Here is a 19,736-nt window from a genome sequence, read left to right as displayed (position 1 = left end):
GATACACTGTAATCATCATATCTCAAATGATGGCATCGATATTATGATCTACAAACAGTTTCTATTAAAAATTAATTTCCTCCGAGGCTCAACACACAATCTACATGCCACCAGACTGACAAATTGGGGGCACATTTCTTGTGAATGTACTGTAGCTGTGTGATAGTCTCTTAACTACTGAGCTATAAAATTACAATATCTCTGGATTTCTGCCAATTTCAGTAGGTCAAAAAAACGAGTTCTTTCTTGCTTTATGTCGCCTTGCTGCTCTTCCCCTCAATTCCCTCCACTTCCACTCTGTGCACAGGCTGAGGCTGCCTTCCCTGCTAAACCAGGTCCACTGCTCTCCCAGGAGACAAGGCTATTTAACAGGAAGCCCACTAAATATTAAGAGCTTTGGCAGCCAGAGCAGAGCAGGGTGGTGAGGGAAAAGACAAGTGACTCCTGCAGCCAGGATAAGTAGAAAGCCTGCAAGACACCACAGAGGGCTGGGAAAGCTGAACGTCTCAGCTTGTCTTCTGGCCAGCAACACAGCAGCAGAGCTGTCATCCCACTCACTAACACTGACTCTGCAGGTGTCTGCGAGTGTGTGTGTGTGTGTGTGTGTGTGTGTGTGTGTGTGTGTGTGTGTGTGCTGTGTACTGGTGAAGGTATCAAGAAGAAAGGTATATCTTTGGTGCCAAGTCTAAACAGAGGAGGGAAATGTGGATCCAACCAGCTGAGGCAGAAGTTACTTTCATGTTTTGTTTTGGGTTTTTTTTGTTTGTAATTCTCTATTTTATTCAATCATTTTTACAGGGTTGGAATGACTCTTTTCTCTTCCTTTACTTGATGTAAATATATGTGTAACTCAGATGCGTATTCATATTCTTTTGGAAACTTATTTCTTGATTTGAATGTAAGCTTTCAGGTTGTACTTCATTATTTTTACTCCATGTTTTCAATTGGATGCCTTTCTTGGCTACAACCTCTTTTTAGACTCAGATCATCAATCTACATCACCTGTTACTTGGCTTTTATTGTGAAGAAGGCAAGGTATGCCAAAATGTTCATGTGTGTGTGGCTTCCCCTCGTTATCTGCAGGCCACCCCTTACTGAAACAAGTGTGTGTTTTCCTTTGGTTTTTATAGTTACAAGGATGGTGCTACTTACTGGTGGACAAGTTTACTATAAACTAGCAAAAATGCAACTGCTACTGTAGTCGGGATATTGGTGTTGTGTGTGGGCACACGGTACTTGAGTCATGATGAGGAAGAAACAAGAATCAAGAACTGAGACACACTCAGTGTATCATCTTCTGTTAACCAGCATGTGTGTTTGTGTTTGTGTGTGCTTTCATGATTGAAATTTCCAGTTGCAGACTACAAAGCTGGTCTGGACTGTTAACAACTGGGTATACATAACAGGAACTTGAGTGTGTGAAATGATTGTGATGTGCTTGTGATGCAGCATTTATCGACCATTGTCTTCCAAAGGTCAATTTCTATTACTATAGTAACTGATAGTAGATTGATCAGTTGTTCACATTGTGAGGGCTACTGTATCTGACAGACTTACTCTTCCTTTCTGCATCATGCATTTAAAGTAAAAGGATAATTGTGAGTTTTAAAACAGAACTGATCAACCAGCAAGTTTAGTCTTTAATCCTTGGCTAATTGGCCAGAGATTTCAAATGTTCTTTGTCACTCTGTTACCACAGGAATTAGCCATTTGCACTTGTGTGCAGCATCTTGGAGGTTTGGTGTGTATCTTTCAGTAGATAACGTTTGATTCAATTTGCATTATGTGGGACTCAGAAAGCAGTTGGCCAGGATCAAGTTGTGGGTGTAGTGGATGGATGAGAGGAGGTGGAGGATCAGACAGCTTCAAAGCGGAGGAAGAAATCTCAACAAAAAAAAAACATCCATTGAGTGAAACTGTGTGTGTAAGTGTATACTGACTCATCTTTCTATCTAGATTGCATCAGACGCAGATGAGCTGTGATGAGCATGCACAGAGTAACCCTTCAGTCAGATCCAGGTCAGATCATATATACTCACTGCACATTAAAGAGGCGAACTCTTGCCAAAAAATGAAATGACTTTTGCAGCGTCTGGTGGTTTACAGCTTAGTGGCATGTCACATAAATAAATAAATAAATAAATAAAAATTCAGACAACATTTTGATTTTAATGTAGCACTTTTGGATGCATTTACTATTATGAAAGTGCATTCATATTGAAATTGCCACTGTGTTCATTGCATTTAAAGAAATCCTTGTTATTTAAATGCTTTGTGTTTGATCTGCTTGTGTTTTCTTAGCAGTGACATTGTTGAGGAGCACATTTTCCAGTAGACCACCATCATATCAGCTGGGAGGATGATGAAGCTTGTCTTGTGTAAATGTAATGATGTTAACCTATAAAAAATTATGATGTGTTTTTAGACTAGTTTCTTCTGTCTCCTGTTCAGCCTTAATTTGGGTATTAAAGCAATCTATGACTTTTATCTGCCTTTACTGGCATCCAGGAGGTGATATTGACTGGTCTCTGCCACAATCATGCTTAAACCCAATTCAGAAATAACCTCAAATAACAATTAAAAAGAGAGAACCAGGGAAAAACATCTTATCCAGTCATTTGGTCTCTTATGGAGTCATCATATCAAAACAAATAAAAGAAATCTGGAATTGAGGATGAATTAGTCAACCTTATTTTTGAATTAATTGTCATTTTTCTTGATACATACAGCAATCTCCCTTGAAAAATTGAAATTATAACTGCACTTTAAATAGGTTTTCTGATACAGATCAGCAGCACCTCTTGTTTTAGGAAGAATAAATTCTTAGGGCTGAATACCTTGACACTTAGCAACTTAAGCAGGGATTTTTGCCAAGAAGAGAGTCAGCCTATATCTGTACCATTCATCTCTGAGGCCACTCCTTGGCAGTACAGCACAGTGGAGTTCTCAAGGCCTAAAGGGATCTTGACCCTGTTGATTTGCCAAACCATGCAGATGAGATGTTGCTAAGCACCCGCTCTCCCTCTGCCAGTGGAAAGGCCATGTGGGAACACAGTGGAACACTGTGGAGGGGTAGATAGCTGTGCTAGTTTACTGCCATAATCAGCTCTCCTGCGGTGTGTATTTCTGTCTCTGTGAGCGTGTAGGAGAGTGTTAGTGTGTGTGTGAGTGTGTGAGTGTGTGTGTGTATGTGTGTGTGTGAGAGTGTGTGTGTGTGTCACAAGCACAACATCTTTCTCTCTCGCTCACTCTCTCTCTCTATCTCTCTCTCCCTCTAGTATTTTTTGTGCTTCACTCCCTGGTTCTTGGGATTAAGGGGTGGTTTCCACAGGTCCTCAATGTGTGACAAATCTCTTGATGGGGCCAAATCTCCAAAAGTCCTTTGAACTGTAAAACCCCTTTAAAGGTGTAGTATCCAATTTTCCTCTTCAGCTAATACCATCAGCAATTCTCTATAAATGCTTTAAAGGATGTTCAGTATATGATTAATGCTGCAAATTTGTTACTGAATTACCTGAAAAAAATTAAATATATAAAAATTTCTCCTCATCTGGCATGAATTCTCAAAGAATTTATGTGCAAAACTTTCCAGACTGTCCTTCTGTCACACTGAGATACAATACTGTTTGAAGCTGAAAATGAATAATTTGTGTCAGCGTGAAGAAGTGAATGAGACAGATAGTGTGTCTGATCATCTTGAAGATGTATAATTGAACATGTGGTGGGTCTCTGTTCGCTCCTGCCACTGTGATTTCATCAGGAAAGCAGGACGTCCAGTGGGGCATCACCCAGAACATAGAGTGAGAGTCAACAGGAATTACAAGTCTATGCTCACAGCTTCATCTGCAGTTTAAAGTACATCTCACAATCACAAGAGTTGCACACTGAGGCGAGATGACATGGCGAGCTACTACTGCTAGCTGCAGCAGCTACTGTCAACACAACAGCACTGCAAAGACCCAAAATCACACAACCTGTTATCGTCACACACTTGGACCTGTTAATTGAGAAAGAGGATCATATATGGAAACTTCATCGATCACTACTACCTACAGTGCAACATGCCGGGTACCTTCACAGTCACTCCAGCCAACCTCTCAGATGACAAAACAAACCCGGCCAAAAGGGAAAAAAAACAGACTCTGCCACAGACACAGATGATCTGCTCACAACTGAAATTGAGGTCAGTGTTTTACAATCCATTAAACAAAAACTTGACCTGCTCGTTACACTTCACCCTGAAATAATAGACATGCAGTCTAGTTTAGATTTTGCCCACAACCAGATAGAACATATCCATAGAGAAAGCAACTCCCTATAAACCACGGTGGAAATCTTCACTAAACAAATTAATTCACTCTGACAAATGAAAATAAGCACATTAAAGAAACCATACTGGACATTCAGACACGTGTATGCATGACAACCTGATATTCTCTGGCATATTGGAAAATAATACATCTGTCAACACAGAAGCTCTGCTCAAAACCTTCATGCACTCCCAGCTCAAAATCCCCTCAAATACTGCAAACAACATAACCTTCCATCACATTCACAGACTCGGTAACTGCACCAATAAAAACCCCCGAACAATCATTGCAAACACAAAGAACTCATAAAAAGCTAGCAAAGGAACAAAATTAACCCAAGAAATAACAGAGAAAATACCTGTACACCATCATGAAAGAACACCAAATGAAAAATGTAAGAGCATACATAGTAGTGGACAAACTCTACATAGATGGACAGCTGTACCGCAACTCTACAACCACACTATTCTAGGCAGTATGACATAAAAGACTCTTCAAATAATCCTCCTAACAACAACAACAAAATGCGCTACTAAAGAGCTCCATTAGAACCCTCCAAACCCAAGCACAGACCGTTGGCAAAGCTACACACAATCACTGCAACACAGACCATCCCTATGTGTTTCTCACCTCCTCCGCTCCCCCAACCAACCCCCCCTCCCCAATTCTATGCTATGGTCATCCTTCCCTGTTGTTCTTCTTTTGTTTTGTTTTGTTTGCTTGTATGTTCGTTTGTTATTGTGTTTTTTGTCTCCTTGTCTCACATCTCTTTGTCTCATTTGTCTGTCTTTGTTCTGTTTTCTGTATCTCTTTGTCTTGTACTACCTACCCAGATACCGACCATATTTACATATACATATTCATGCAAACACATAATTCATATACTCACACACACACACACACTGCATTACAACCGTTCATACTTCAAGGAATAACTAATAACATTTTTCTCTTTTCTGTGCAACCCATAACTTCTATTTCATGGAATGTTTGTGGCATTCGCTCACAGACAAAAAGAATAAGTCATAAATCATCTGCTCAAACTGAAAGCAGACATATGCCTACTAATAGAAACTCACCTAAATAATTCAGAACGACAAATCCTTACAGGCCCACAATATAATCTTGTCTGTTCAGCTACCTACAAAGAGATGTCTCAATTCTGATCCATAAGAAAAATACACTTTACTCGCAATATTAGACCGGGAAGGAAGATATGTTATAACTGGTGCCTCAATCAATAACAAACCATTTACAAACATTAACCTGTATGGTGTCAACAATGATGACCCTTAATGCTATCACATATTTTTATCGCAAATAACCAACCATACCTCTAACTCAGTAACCATAATTGGAGGTGATCTCAATGCTGTACTCAATCCATTAATAAACAGATCATTGCAGTAAGGCAATTCAAGAGTTTCTCAATCCTCAGCAGCAATTAAAGAATACATGGATGACTTCCGTCTTGTCGATAGCTGAAGGCTTAAAAACTTAACTGCAAGTGAATATTCCTACTTTTCTCCCAGACATCAGTCAGTTTCACAAATTGACACATTTTTTCCTATCCAGCAATTCTAGCGCTCCACATATCCTAGACACCAAAATCAGCCCACTCGTAATTAGCAATCATGCATCTGTAACACTCACCCTGAAGATTAAATCATCCGTTACATCCCGCCCTACATGGTGCTTAAATACTTCACCACTTAAAGATGCTCAGTTTGACAACATAATCAGGGAAGAGTGGGCATCCTTTTTAGAAATGAACGACTTTCCAAATACCTCTCCAACACTACTGTGGGAAACAAGTATGGCAGTAACTGGAGGGAAAATTATTTCATACCTCTCTCATAAGAAAAAACAAGAGCAAAAACTACAAAGTAACTTAGAAAACAACCCCACAGAGCACACTTGGAATGAATTACAAACTCTCAAATTTCAACTAAATAATATACTGACAATCTAGATTATCTAGAGCAGGTAGCTATGTATTTTTTTTTCTCTTTCTTTCTTCCTTTGGTTAATACTGTCTCCCCCTCTCATTCTCTCTCCCCTCTATGTCTTTCACACAGAAAACCCAACCAACCACACAATCACACACACACACACACACACACACACCTACCTACACACATGTATATTACAATAAGAAAATCTAAGCCAAAAAGTTTTTTGTTTGTTTCTTTGTTTGTTTTTTCGTTGCTGTTGTTGTTGTTGTTATTGCTGCAGCTGTTTTGCTTTTTTTCTTTTGTTTTGGTTTGTTTGAGTCTAGTTCTCCCTCTTGTCTTGTGCTGTGTCACGTGTCTTCATGTTGATCACTTGTATTGCACTGTGAACAAATACAAAAATATATTAAATACACCTCACTCACCATGCATGTCAGGAGTTACCGTATAAAAGAATCAATTATTTGTCTTCTTGAAACACAGTTAAAGGACAAACCCCGCTAAATATTGTGATAATCAGTTCTTTCCCAGGTTCTTTGCATTTGTGGGCTTATTTCTTTGTTCAATCTGATTCCTGTTGATGGTAAATGATAAGTAAACCTTGTGTCAGTCCCACAGAATCATCTTATCATGTTGTGCTCATGTTCAGAAGGCCATACAGGAAGAAATCCACCATCAAGGACAGACATTTATTTATCCATTGACAGTAGCTTTAATAATGCAACAATGCAATGGAGCCTCACAATACTGTGCATTTGGTGACAAAGAGACACAGCTGTCATTTTTTCTCAACTGACATGAGGTTAAGGGAAGAAAACACTGCTGAAGGTAAAAAAAAAAAAAAAATCATACCTGTTCCCAAAGGAATGTCAAAAGGCATTCTGGGAAATATATGATAAGGTAGAAATAAAGGACGCAGGTTGAGTAAACTGGATAGTTAAGAAAAGAAATTGCAACACTTCATCATGATTTCTGAAACTTTTGAAATGTGTTAAACATCATACACTGATGATACAATGTGAAACCATGCGAGAGAATCTGAGGAGGGACTTTCTAGCATCGAGGGATCGGACTGATAACGGAAGTTGGCAATTCCACTGGAGTCCCAAAAGAAATCTTGGACCCACTTCTACCTCTGTCATATCATTTGTTTCAATTAGATGTGAAAATACACTCTGGAATAAGAGTGAAACACTGCAGATGGTGAGGTTACAATCAGAGTGATGATATTGGCCCTTTATCAGCCTCAAAATATTTACTGGATATTAATTGTATATTTGAGTGCATGCAAATGTGATGTTAATAATTATATTTCTATTAACAGCACAGTCATAGATGTACTTGTGTATTTCAGACCTTTATTGTCTTTTCTATCATTTCAAGAAAAAAATATGAATAACACTGAAACCTTGTGAAAATTGCTATTTTAATTATATTATATATCGCCACAAAATTTTGCCGATTAGCAGTTCTCTATCCAAACACATTGATCTTGGCATGAACCTTGATGTCAAAATCAATCTCAATTGATCTGTGCATCAGCAACTTAAGAACTTGAATAATATGCTTTTCTAATTGTAAGATATTGATACTGTATTATAGAAATGCTATAAACAATAACCCCAAGATGCTGCCATATGAAAAAAATAGTTTCCTTCATTTGATCTGCAATAACAAAATACCACACCGTTATCCCGCTGGGCTAAAACTAATTTATGTCTGAACCCTGTAAAGAAAAGTTTAGTGTTTAAAAAACTGGCTAGTGAAACTTGGCACAGGGGCTGTAAGTGTAGGATGGAAGAAGAAGAGCCAATGCTATGCTACTGTTTATAATATAAGACTTATTTTGGAAGCCTCTAAATCTGTTTTGACAGGTAGAACACTCGTGGGTCGACTGATGTCCCGGATGCCAACCAGAGGCAGGTAGGAAAAGGATGGCAAAACTCCACAGTACACTCCATCACAAAGCATCAGTTTTGTGTCAAGGCTTACCTACCATAAAGGTACATTTCATTTAAACAAAGGTTTAAATGAAATGCATTAATAGTGCTTGTGTTCATTCAGGAAAAAATAAAGGCCAAAAAAAAAAAGGCGTGGACATCTCGTATTTGTATATGTTGCACATTTTGTCTATTTTGAGTAATTCCTCTTTTCCAGCACAAATTCCTTAAAATAACAGATTAATAAAATGAAACATTTCATTCCAGGGAAAGGAAAAGCATTTTTTAAAGAACAAGATTGCAGTCGAAAATTGTTCCAGTTACATACTATAAAAAGAGCTATTGAACCCTAATATTATATTTTGGTCCTGTTAAAATCTTCTGGTATTACAGATATCATCACTATATTTCAGAGTGAGATGTATTTTCATGTTAACATTCATTTTGTCAGACGCTTTTAAATCTGGAGTGGGTGGAAATCTCATTTTGGAACAAACAAACTTCACAAACTCTTAAGCAGCTGATTGTTATTTTAGTGCTTGTGTAGCTCGCTCACAGAGTGAGGAAAGCTGCTCCAGAAAAAGGACTCTGCGAGTACCAGATGCCGACTAATTTATGATCTGTGCAGAAGTCATATCAATTAGATGGCAGAAAATTTAATTAGATGTATTAAAATAATGTAATCTAGTAAATGTTCTGAGGAAATGTGCACAGCCATCTCTGCTAAAAATAGAGCTCTGTGTGTGTTTTGAGTTCACTCACGTGTTCATACTTACAGCATGTGCAGAAGGGAGCAAAAATATCTCCCATCTGCATAATTTTTATGTTCAGAAGAACATAAAATAACATAGTTTGATCCTTTGCTTTCTCCTCTCTCCTTGATCCTGGAGAGGCGGGGAGAGAAATCTTAATTGAGGGTACAGTAGGTGGTTGGAGACGAGGGGTTGCTACAGTAAAGGAAATTCAGTAGTTTTAATCCACTCATCCACCCAGGCAGTGACAGCAGGATTACAGCAGAGACTTTATAAAAGAAGGCAATTATGACAGCATATGGCAATACACTGCCCTAAATTCAATTACCCTCTCTGGCACTTTTCAATTTTCTTTCATTAAGTGGATTAAGAAGAAAGACTTGTTCTTCAAGTTTAGAAATGATTAAAAGTCCGAAGAAAGATGAGAGGCAACAGAGGGGAGACGACTCATTTCTTATGATTAGTCATGGATGTTTGCTTCAGGAATTCATGTTTGGTGCATCAAATTGATTTTGTTCATCATGAAGCAGACACGTGATCCATGTAAGCCATGTAAAGCTGACAGATTGACAATTTGTTAATTACATTTTTTTTTTTGTGTAGTTTTGTTTTGTTTTCTCACCCATCACAACTTTTTATGTGTTGTGAGTTACGTCTGCCTGTCCTTCAGCATAAGAAGAACCGTCTTAAACTATCTTGGAACAAGAGATTTCATATAAAGGCTGACAATGGGAAACATAATGTAGCAGATGGTCACAAAGTTTCCTGGCAAGAAAATGTCCTCCGAACTCATGCAACCTTGCTGAGGCAACTGCTTTGTGCAGCATTGCCCTAAAGGTTGCTCTGTGTATTTTCGCCTTGAGACCCATAACTCAATCAGAGTTTCTCTGTCAAAGACAGGAGAGGCTCCTCTGAATAATGACAAAGTTTTCCTTCATGCCTTTTCCCCTGCTGTATTATTTCTCCCATTTCTCATTCTGTAAAATATTCTGTAACTCCAGGCTATGAGCAGAGCCAAGTCTGTGTAATTTAGTTCCTTTTTCACACTGTGCCCATTAATCTGTGGCTAAAATTCAAGCATTTTATTGTTACAGAAACCGGAGGTGTTTTCGTGTCAGCACCGAGGCAGAATGGATCCAGTTTTATTAAGCCCTGAGTAAGATTGTTGTTGTTACATATATTATAGAAAGACATTGGTTCATTTGAATTTCCTAGTACAGAATAGTTGATGTGATCATTCTATATTTACCATATACCATTGTCATTTGAATTCATATCTATTTTGTTGTTCCTGTTGGCTATTTCTATTGTATTAAAATTGACCTTTACAATAGAAGGATGAAAGACTGGTCTGGCAGAGAGGCAAAACAATCTTTTTCTCTGTCTAACTGTTCCTCACTTATACTCCTCCATTCATTACAGGTCAAACACCCATCTGTGATGCTCTCTCTCCCTCTCATTCCCTCCCGTCCCTATTTCCTCTCAGCAGAGGTCATCAGCCCATTATTTTACATTATCTGTCATCATCAAAGAGGATGGATCTGTCTGCAGAATTTGGTAGCACTGCAGTTCCCCTGTACAGGCAGAGTGATTGATCTGCTTCTCTGCCTCCTGATGAAAGGGACTACCTTTGTTCTTGCCGTGAGCTCAGCGGTTGTCCTGTTAAATCATCTTCTGCCTTCTGTCTCTATTTGTTACCATTAGACCCAGCATTTCTCAAACTATTGGTCAGGACCCAGTAGGGTCTCAGACCAACCTGCAGTGGGCAAAAAGCCAATAGTATGAGATGTCTAACTATATATCTCTTTCAGCATGTTTTCTTTTCAAGTCTTGTATATTTGTTTACTAATCATAGTTAGAATTGAACTGAATATTTATAATAAAGACTTAATAATGTTTCTGCACACAGTAGTGAGTGACCTTTTAGTGCTTTGTTGGTATTTTAAGTCCCTTTTGTATGCATTAAAAAGTACTTGGCCTATTCATTTGATCCATGACCCTAAAAAATGTATAGTCTATTATCATGCTGATGTTCTTTTCCATAGTTGTACTAAACATTAACACTAGAAAGTCCAAGCATGCCAAATGTTTTTGACCTTTATCGTCAAAATATCTCTTCTTCCATAATGTCTTCCCACTTATTAGAAAAAAAACAGAATTTCTAAATCAGGAAAGATCCAATTTAAGGAACTGCATGAGGATTTATCAGCATTTTCAATTGCATTTTCATGAAAACATTAACTTTGATACGTACAAATCGTAGTCTTTTCTAGTTTTATACATTCTTGTACTGCAGAGTACACCAGCCTGTCGTTCCTGCTCCTGTCGTTGGTGACTATCATGTATTTTATGAATAATGTAATGCCATCAATCGTCTGTAGAAGGCGCCACATGTTCTGCAAAGGGCACTTTGCACTTCCCTAACGGCTTCCGTCGGCTACGTATCATCCCGGAAGATTTACCTTTTCTCCTGACACGTAGCAGCCGCAACCGAGTTGGCAGGGCTTTGAGTAGATTTGTCAAACATTACAGGTAAGCGTTTGCAGTAGCGATGCATTTATAACTCGAAAATAATAAGTGTGTATGAAAAGTTAAATGGACATTGAAAGCCACCGCCAGACACGCAAACCAGCTCTCCACAACTATTGTAGCTAGCATTAGCTAACCAACTAGCAGCTGAGTTAACGGTACATTAGCCACCCAAAGATTAGCCTCTTTTTCTGTATTTCTGACAAGATTATTCTTTAGGAGGCGGTGATTTTCTGGTAGTTTGATAGTTGATACAGCCAATATAAGACTAGCATTAATAACAGACCTACAGCACACCATTTTTATATTGGTTTTGTGTGTGAAGCTGATTGCGTGACTGCTACCTTGGCTTACAGTTGTCTTTAAATCATACGCAGGTAACATTGACGTTATTTTAAATAACGGTAAGAAAGAAGTTAGTAATCTAAATATGTACCGGTGGATATTCAAATAGGAGACAGCGACTTCTATCACGTAGCGTTAGTTAAGCTACCAATTTGGCAACGGCCCATAAGTTTAAGAGTTAAATGTAACTATGTGATGGATTTATGAACGATTCCTAATGTTAAACGTGTTTTTGATTGTCGGTAGAGATGTCAATTATCGCTGAAAGACAAGGTTGTTGAGCTCCACGTCGTTGTTTACTCCATCACCGTTCACATTTTCTCTGTGCTGCCACACATGAAAGTTGACTGAGAGGCTTAATTTTTCATTTTGAATGATAAAACACCACACAAAATTCAGATGTTTCACGTGAGTCAAATATGCTTGGACATATTTTAGTCCATCCATACACTCACTGAGCATTTTATTAGGTACACCTGTGCAGTCTAACAAAATCCAAAACAACAGCTCTGCCATAAATTCTACTTTTATGAAGCTCATACATTTTCAGTTTTGTTAGAAAGGTGATAATTCTACTTTATGTTTATTATTTATGTTTATTGAAGTCATAGTGGGTGCTAGTGGTGGTGTACTGGAGTGCATTACATTGAAAAGTGCTATATGTTGCCTCCGGGATGGACAAAATATTAGGAACACTTTTCCATATAGTTCAAAGGTGTTCAAAGGAGAATTTATGGCAGAGCTGTTGTATTGGATTGCATTAGATTGTACAGTTGTTCCTAATAAAGTTCTGTGTGCGTGTAGGTGTCCAATAGAGCGGCACTCAAGAAATTAAATTTTAAGTGACACCCATTTAAAATAGGCAATATGATCAACTATGTGACAAGGGATGAAACAAGGCTTGCAGATGGTATGTAAAGTATATAGTGTATGGCTATTGAGACTTTAGGAATTAAGGTAAATACCTCCTGAATGATCATCCTACCCCACAAGTTGTGTTTCTGTTTCTTTCCTCTGACAGAGTGAGAGATGTCAGGGTTTGACAACTTCAACACAGACTTTTACCAGTCCAGCTACAGTGTAGATGACCAAAGCCAGGCCGGCTATGGCTACAGCAACACTGACAATGCCCACAAGTAAGTGAAGAGAGCCCTCCTTACCTGATTGTCCCTCAGCTGTTGACACCTCCAGAAGCAACATCATTACAAATATATGTGCCATGACATTTAATTGTCCGAACGTACACCTTATTTGACATCTTTTAAGTGTATTTTTGAAAACTACATTTCACTGTGTGCTGTGGTCATGTGACAAGTGTACAAAGTTGAGAAAGTTACTTAATGTCCTTTCAGTTAAAGAGTCCCGTTGAGCATCATTATTATGTATTTCCCAGACAATATGGTCAGTACGACTATTCCCAGCCCATGGGATACCCTTCCCCAGGGATGATGCAGCCCCAGCAGCCATACACAGGACAAATCTTCCAGCCCACACAGACCTACACGCCATCCCCGTCACAATCCATGTATGGTAGCAGCTTTGATGACGAGCCACCGTTGCTAGAAGGTAGGTGAACCACAATCTGGAAGCTATGACCTACGTCTTTGGCTGTTACAGGGCACCTCTGTTGTTTTTTATTTTCTCATTTGAGAGTGCAAAAATACAACAAGGGAAGTGACTGCTGCTAAAATTATCAGTTGTTTGTTATTCTGTCTGTCTAAAAGTACTTAATGACTATTTTTATAGGTCCTCCCTCTCAAAAGTGACGATTTTCTTTATTTTCTCTGTTTCATATTACTGAAAATTGAATACCTTTTTTTTTTATTCTGGCAACTTCCTGTAAAGTGTAGAAATAATCAGCTCATGAAAGTAATCAATAGTTGGACAGTTTATCAACTTTTGCTAAAAGCTGCAAGTTATCTTTACAAGAGCACCAGCTGAATTCCTAAAATATAAATGTTTAGTGTTCATGTTGAAATCGGACTGCGGTATCACTTGTAGGACATGGACTTAAGATCTGTTCTTAAGGCGTAAAATTAAAGTTTAATTCGCCTGTTGAGATTCCGAGAATCTCATAGCTGCAAGAAAATTAGGATAGAATACAAAAAAACTGGTGGATCAAATGCTGGCTACCTGCCAATGTGACTGCAAAATTGACAGACTCCACTTTGCCAAACTTTTGTGGTATTTTTTCATAGACATCCTGTACATGCTGTGCAGTTACACACAAACCAGCACAGAGGAATGGATACTAATGTGAAATGAAAATGTGTGATGAGGGCTGCAATTAAATCATATGATTCGATTTGTTATATATTTAATTTAAAGCTGTTTTCCACTTTCATAGTATGTGTCTGTGTTATTGTAATAATAAGCATGATACAAAAGGCTGCATAATAAAGGCCATTTTACTGTTTTAAATTAACTCTGTCTCTATAGTGTTCAGTGTCAGCTCATACAGATGTACTCTCTGTTTAGTGTTTCCTTATTCATGTATGTCAATGGAAAAACAAATCCCCACCTTCCAATACATTACATATATAACATTACATCAGGTAATCTCCAAGAGACCAAGATCAATTTCGCAAGAGATGCCAGAGTACAGCAGATGAAATAAGAACAGCGATAGCTAGTTATACATATAACAAAGTTGTTATACCTATTTATCAGCAAAGTTCCTTCACCTTCAGCTCCAAAGTAGAAGAGCTTCATCTTTCTTCTCTTTCTTCTCTTTCTCTTGTCTTTCATTCTCTTGTACTGTATGTAAACATTTTGCTACATGTTGGTTTAAAAGGAAGGGGGTTACGTGTGAGATTCTTATGAGTGATATTAAGAGTGAATACCACTGACTGACATTCTATAAACTAAACAATTCATTTTTTTATTATAAAAATAGTCAATAGATAAATCAATAATGAAAATGATCATTAGATGCAGCCCTACATACAACTAAAGGACATCACTACATCTTATTATAACAGACATACACAGCCTCATACATAACCCTTTATCATTCACAATAGCCCTAGTGCTGATTAATGATCACGATTAACAGTGATTGCTTCCTGAGCTCCGCACCCTGCAATCCATTTTCTATGTGTCAGTACCTTCATATCTGACAGAGGGCTCCTCCAGCACCAGCTGCTTTTAAATGCTGTCAAATCATGTTTTGACAAATGGACAGCTAACCATGCCTTAAAAATAATGAACATGATGTTAATCATTGCAAGAAACTCAACTTCTTGATTTAATATAGTGTAAAAAATCAGTGTAGACACATGTGTTGTATATGCCATGTGATATAAGGATACCTGGTTCTCTGTGAGGGAAGTTATCGTTATGGAAATACTCAAATTCTGGTTATAAAGTATTAAACATCTACTGCAGATAAACTAGCTTAGCTGTTAATTATGTCGGGTCGTGGACTTGATATTTGGACCAAGTTATTCAAGATTCCATTCACGGTAGTTACATTTCCAGTTTCTCACACTTTGAGAAATTGATGTCAGCTTTTTTTAATCACACTAGATTCTTTACTAGTTTAATCCATCTGAGAAGGCACTGCAGGCTGAAGTAATCACACGTCTGTCACAGGGAGTGTTGTCCTTTCTGTCTATATCCCCGAGCAAAGCTCTGACAGAAAAGAATATTCCTGTAAGAGAGAGGTTTCTTGGTTTATATATAGCAAACCAGTCACACATAAGCAGTAAGTTCCAATACAACTATTTTGTACTTATTTTTTGTAATTTTTTCCTACAGACTTGTTTCATCATAGTTCTAGCATCCAAAATGCCTGATGTGTGTTCTCCCTGTTATGTCTTAGAATTAGGAATCAACTTTGATCACATCTGGCAGAAGACTCTTACGGTGCTCCATCCGATGAAGGCAGCAGACGGTAGCATCATGAATGAGACAGACCTGGCTGGCCCCATGGTCTTCTGTTTGGCATTCGGAGCAACACTACTCTTGGTAAATCATTTGATTAATATTGGTGAACAATAATTCTTAAGAAGTTGAATTAGTAAAAACAAACAGACATTCTTCTACAACTTATGCTACAAATGCATATATATCTGTACACCAGCTGTCATCATGTAGGTGTGTGCATATACATATGTCTTTTTTTTTTTTTGTCTTTTTTTTTCACAGTCAGGAAAGATCCAGTTTGGCTATGTGTACGGTATCAGTGCAATTGGCTGCCTCGGCATGTACTGCCTCCTCAACCTAATGAGTATGACGGGCGTCTCCTTCGGCTGTGTGGCCAGCGTTCTGGGATACTGCCTCCTCCCCATGATCCTCCTATCCAGCTTTGGAGTCCTCCTCTCTTTACAGTGAGTACACAGGAAAACAGTATAGTTTATGTTCATATAACGTTTAAATTAAGTCTGTAGACCACAGAATAAATGATCCAGATAGGGTTTTATCGTATTGGTATGGTGAGACCTCTAAATGATTGTTGGTTGCTTATTTTTCGATTTTTGTAACTTTTGTTCGGTGTGTGACTGGAGCTTCACAAATTACTGTACATTTTAAAAACTGTATAAACATTGCTTTCCTTCAGGTAGCCATTAAAATAATCAAAGCTAACTTCCTGCTTTCTTCTCGTCCGCTGTAGGGGCATGATGGGAATTATACTAACAGCAGCAATCATTGGCTGGTGCAGTTTCTCAGCCTCAAAGATCTTCATCTCAGCATTGGCCATGGATGGGCAGCAGCTGTTGGTTGCTTATCCCTGCGCTCTCCTATACGGGGTCTTTGCACTCATCTCTGTCTTCTAAAGAAATCATTGCATAACAATTTAAAATAACCGCTCTACAGTTTCTGTAATTTCAGTCTAATTAGTGTCAGTATAACTAGTGTCATTATTGGCTAATTACACTGTTATTACAAAAAAAATGGGAGCTTCAGTCTAAAACGGCACCAAGGTTTGTTTGTTTTTTTTTTTCTTTTATAAGCCTCCACCTCTCACCACATTCCGACTTGACCATCTGCCGGCTGGAGCGTCTCACTCAGGTCTTCTCACCACCTTTATTCCCTTCATGTATCTTAAAGGAGAGGACTGTCAAATAAACCTGGTGGAAAAAATAACACTCGTGGACCATGTTGAGCCTTTAAACGGCTTAGTACAGTCCTATGATTTTAAGGACTTGAAGGGGACGGAAGTGAGCAAGTACTTCACCCAATGGAAGTGCAAGGAGACAATTGAATTTGGACACAGACGGGAAAAGGTTTCAATTTCCAAGAGGAACCGATAACTAACCCTCAGCAAATCCTGCAGCCCAATGTGGAGCCAGTAGGAAACGCCACGTATCATTTTTGCAAAAGCTGTTGTTAGCCATTTCTGGCCCACACCCATAGATTGTACAGCTGCAAGACTAAAGGAAACACCAACTTTTCTCCCGCACAAGACTACAGTAGCTCATTCTACTTCTTCACCCAGAAAGGATGAATGAAAATTTGGGGAGGGGGGCTCCTCCTCACTGTCTTCTTTTCTCCAGGACTGAGGAACCATGAATACCACCATTTGCTTATCACTGTAAAAACAGCTGCTCCGCTTTATCTCTTCATGTATTGTTTTATTATACTCTCTTGAGATTCATTTGAGTTTTGATGCCTTTCAAGAAGACAAAAATACAGTTTGCACAAAAGCATTGTTCTAATTTTCAAAACCAAACAAATTAGATAATGAGAATTGATATTTTTAGAGATACTTTATGTGTCTAGGTACAGATGTGTCTCTATAGGATGTTGCTTTAGTTTGCATCCCTTAAAATTCTTAAATCTTTATTTTAGAGTCCACTCACTTTGTATGCTTTGATGTGTCATCTGTTGTTCATGTCTTCTCATGCACATTAAAGTTGTCTTTGAAGGTTATCGGCCTTGTGATATTAAACAATATGTCGTAGGGTCAAGTACAAGTGGTGTAACCTCTATTAAAGAGGGCCTGTGGACCCATAGCCGTTTGGTGTGCGGCAGAAGAAAGACCAGTGTGCACTGGGAGAAGTGGGTGTATGATACAGGGTGACAGGTTTCAACAAACTGGGGAGATTTTACCACAGCTGGTTGGTAGATCAAAGGAAATAATCTGCACGATTTGATCCACACCATTGTCATTTTTATTGCCGTGTAAATCTGGAAGACCCTCCCAGGTTAGAAAAAGGTTCATCATTTCCAGTCATCACCTGTAAGTGCTTATAGAGGCTCTCTACCATTCCCATGTGTTCAGATTGGATTGGTTAGTGGGCTTTGACTGTTGTTGATGTGCTGCTTGTTTGTCAGTAAAAATATCATATTCTTTACTGCCTGGCTTGTATATCCACAAGCTAACATACAAAATACTGTAACTTGACAACACATAGATTGCAGTATTCTGGTGTAATTATGATACAACACAGTTACATAAAATTTCTGCCAGTTTGATTCGCTCAAGTTTTGGCATTTGAACGTGACACTGGAGGATCAGCTTTTAAACCAAATCCATGAAGAAAACGTGCTGATATTTCTGAAAATCACTGGCCACATGTTTCTAATTTCATCTTGATCTGCTAAAAGGTAATCTGTTAATGTGAGATCTGTCTGTGTCTCTAAGCCAAGTGGCAGAAGAAACCACAAGCTCTCACTTTGTTCATGAACTGAGGTGTTGAGGAGATTGGTCATCTTATAGTAGAACCACATTGATTGACTTCCTTATTCCTGGTATGAGGCAAACCCTTTAAAATGCAAGAGCTCACATAATCTTAAGCGAAGGTTGACAAGAAGAAATATGAAATTTATGGTTAGAGCACAATCTTCCATTTTTTTCTTCTCCCTTCTGGGCTTTCTTTGCGCTAACATACACAAAACACACACACAGACGGGGGCTCCTTAAATGGATGACAACCCACTTAGGATGAATGAATAATTCAAAAATGAAAATGGAGTGCTTTTTCTATTCCTACAAACTCAACATCAAGGAGGTACTTTGCATTTCAAGCAAACCCTACAGGAAAAGTCTGTGCTCCCAGGCCGCTCCCTCATATGGCCAAGTGTTTATACGTATATGCGTCTTCTGTATGTATAATCTGTTTTGAATATCAATTTACATAGAAAGAAAAATCAACCTGTATTTTAGTGTCACCGTTATTTTTGCAAAGTCCAAGTGTCACACTTTAATGGGGATTTATTTGTTTCTCTCTAAATAAAACATTGCTTCTATATGTTACGAATTGCTTTTTAATCTCATGTTATGCTCACACACCGTGGCGAGTGGCGAGTACTTCAAATTATTCTGCAGTTCTGCGTCTTTTCAGCTCTGGGGAACTCAGAAACAGTCAAAGACATTCTGGGTATGATGGAAGTAAGCAGGATGTTGACATTGACACACTCTTCGTGTGTGTTCAGTATCTGGTTTCAGCAAGTTTGCAGAGCTTGTTGGGTTTGAATATTTTGCATCTGGATTCACTCAGGGGCATCTCACATTTTCACATGTTCCCTCTCAGGCCTGGAGAAGAAATTAATTCCAAAATTTCATGATCTTCCTTTCAGCAAGTCCTTATTTAATCCTCAATATGTCGTTGTCCTAACTCTGGCGTTTCCATTTTTCAGTAGGCACTGCAGTGAGAAAACTAGTAAATTCAACATTTAAGATATATTTCCTGTAGAAATTCTTGTGGTAATGTTAAGGAAAGGAAGACGATGTGCCTCATTTCCTGTGCTTAAAAAAAAATCTAAGCTGGTGACAAATTTCAGTTTGGTTTAAAAATCACTTGTTTGATCAACCATTTGTTTAAGAGACTTTTTAATATGAGTTGATGATGTTTAGTATGACAAAAGCAGGTTGCATATAAACATGATGTTACATACCAGGCAAGGATCAGAGAGAAAAAAAAACATTGTAGTTTACACAGTCTACTCGGTTATGTTTTATGT

The 19,736-nt window shown here is 38.3% G+C and overlaps 1 protein-coding gene across 1 annotated transcript; it reads left to right on the top strand.

The window, feature by feature from the left end:
- Window positions 1-11,378: 11,378 nt before the first annotated feature.
- yipf5 (Yip1 domain family, member 5) lies at window positions 11,379-17,702 on the top strand. The gene is made up of 6 exons (XM_042432011.1): window positions 11,379-11,486; window positions 12,850-12,964; window positions 13,222-13,394; window positions 15,652-15,797; window positions 15,978-16,159; window positions 16,444-17,702. Exons 2-6 carry the CDS (start codon window positions 12,858-12,860, stop codon window positions 16,604-16,606), a joined length of 771 nt encoding a protein of 256 aa, XP_042287945.1. The 5' UTR covers window positions 11,379-11,486; window positions 12,850-12,857; the 3' UTR covers window positions 16,607-17,702.
- The last annotated feature ends 2,034 nt before the right edge of the window (window positions 17,703-19,736 follow it).

Source organism: Thunnus maccoyii, chromosome 13, assembly GCF_910596095.1.
Source record: "Thunnus maccoyii chromosome 13, fThuMac1.1, whole genome shotgun sequence".
Lineage (NCBI taxonomy): Eukaryota > Metazoa > Chordata > Actinopteri > Scombriformes > Scombridae > Thunnus > Thunnus maccoyii.
The sequence above is the reverse complement of the archived record's forward strand: the minus strand, read 5'-3'. Positions and strand labels throughout refer to the sequence as shown.

What these genes read in the sequence shown, in the direction of transcription:
- yipf5 (XM_042432011.1), top strand. Translation starts at nt 12,858, where the DNA reads ATGTCAGGGTTTGACAACTTCAACACAGACTTTTACCAGTCCAGCTAC. An exon ending in AACACTGACAATGCCCACAA is followed by an intron (nt 12,965 to 13,221) that starts GTAAGTGAAGAG and finishes TGTATTTCCCAG; the next exon opens with ACAATATGGTCAGTACGACT. An exon ending in CGAGCCACCGTTGCTAGAAG is followed by an intron (nt 13,395 to 15,651) that starts GTAGGTGAACCA and finishes GTTATGTCTTAG; the next exon opens with AATTAGGAATCAACTTTGAT.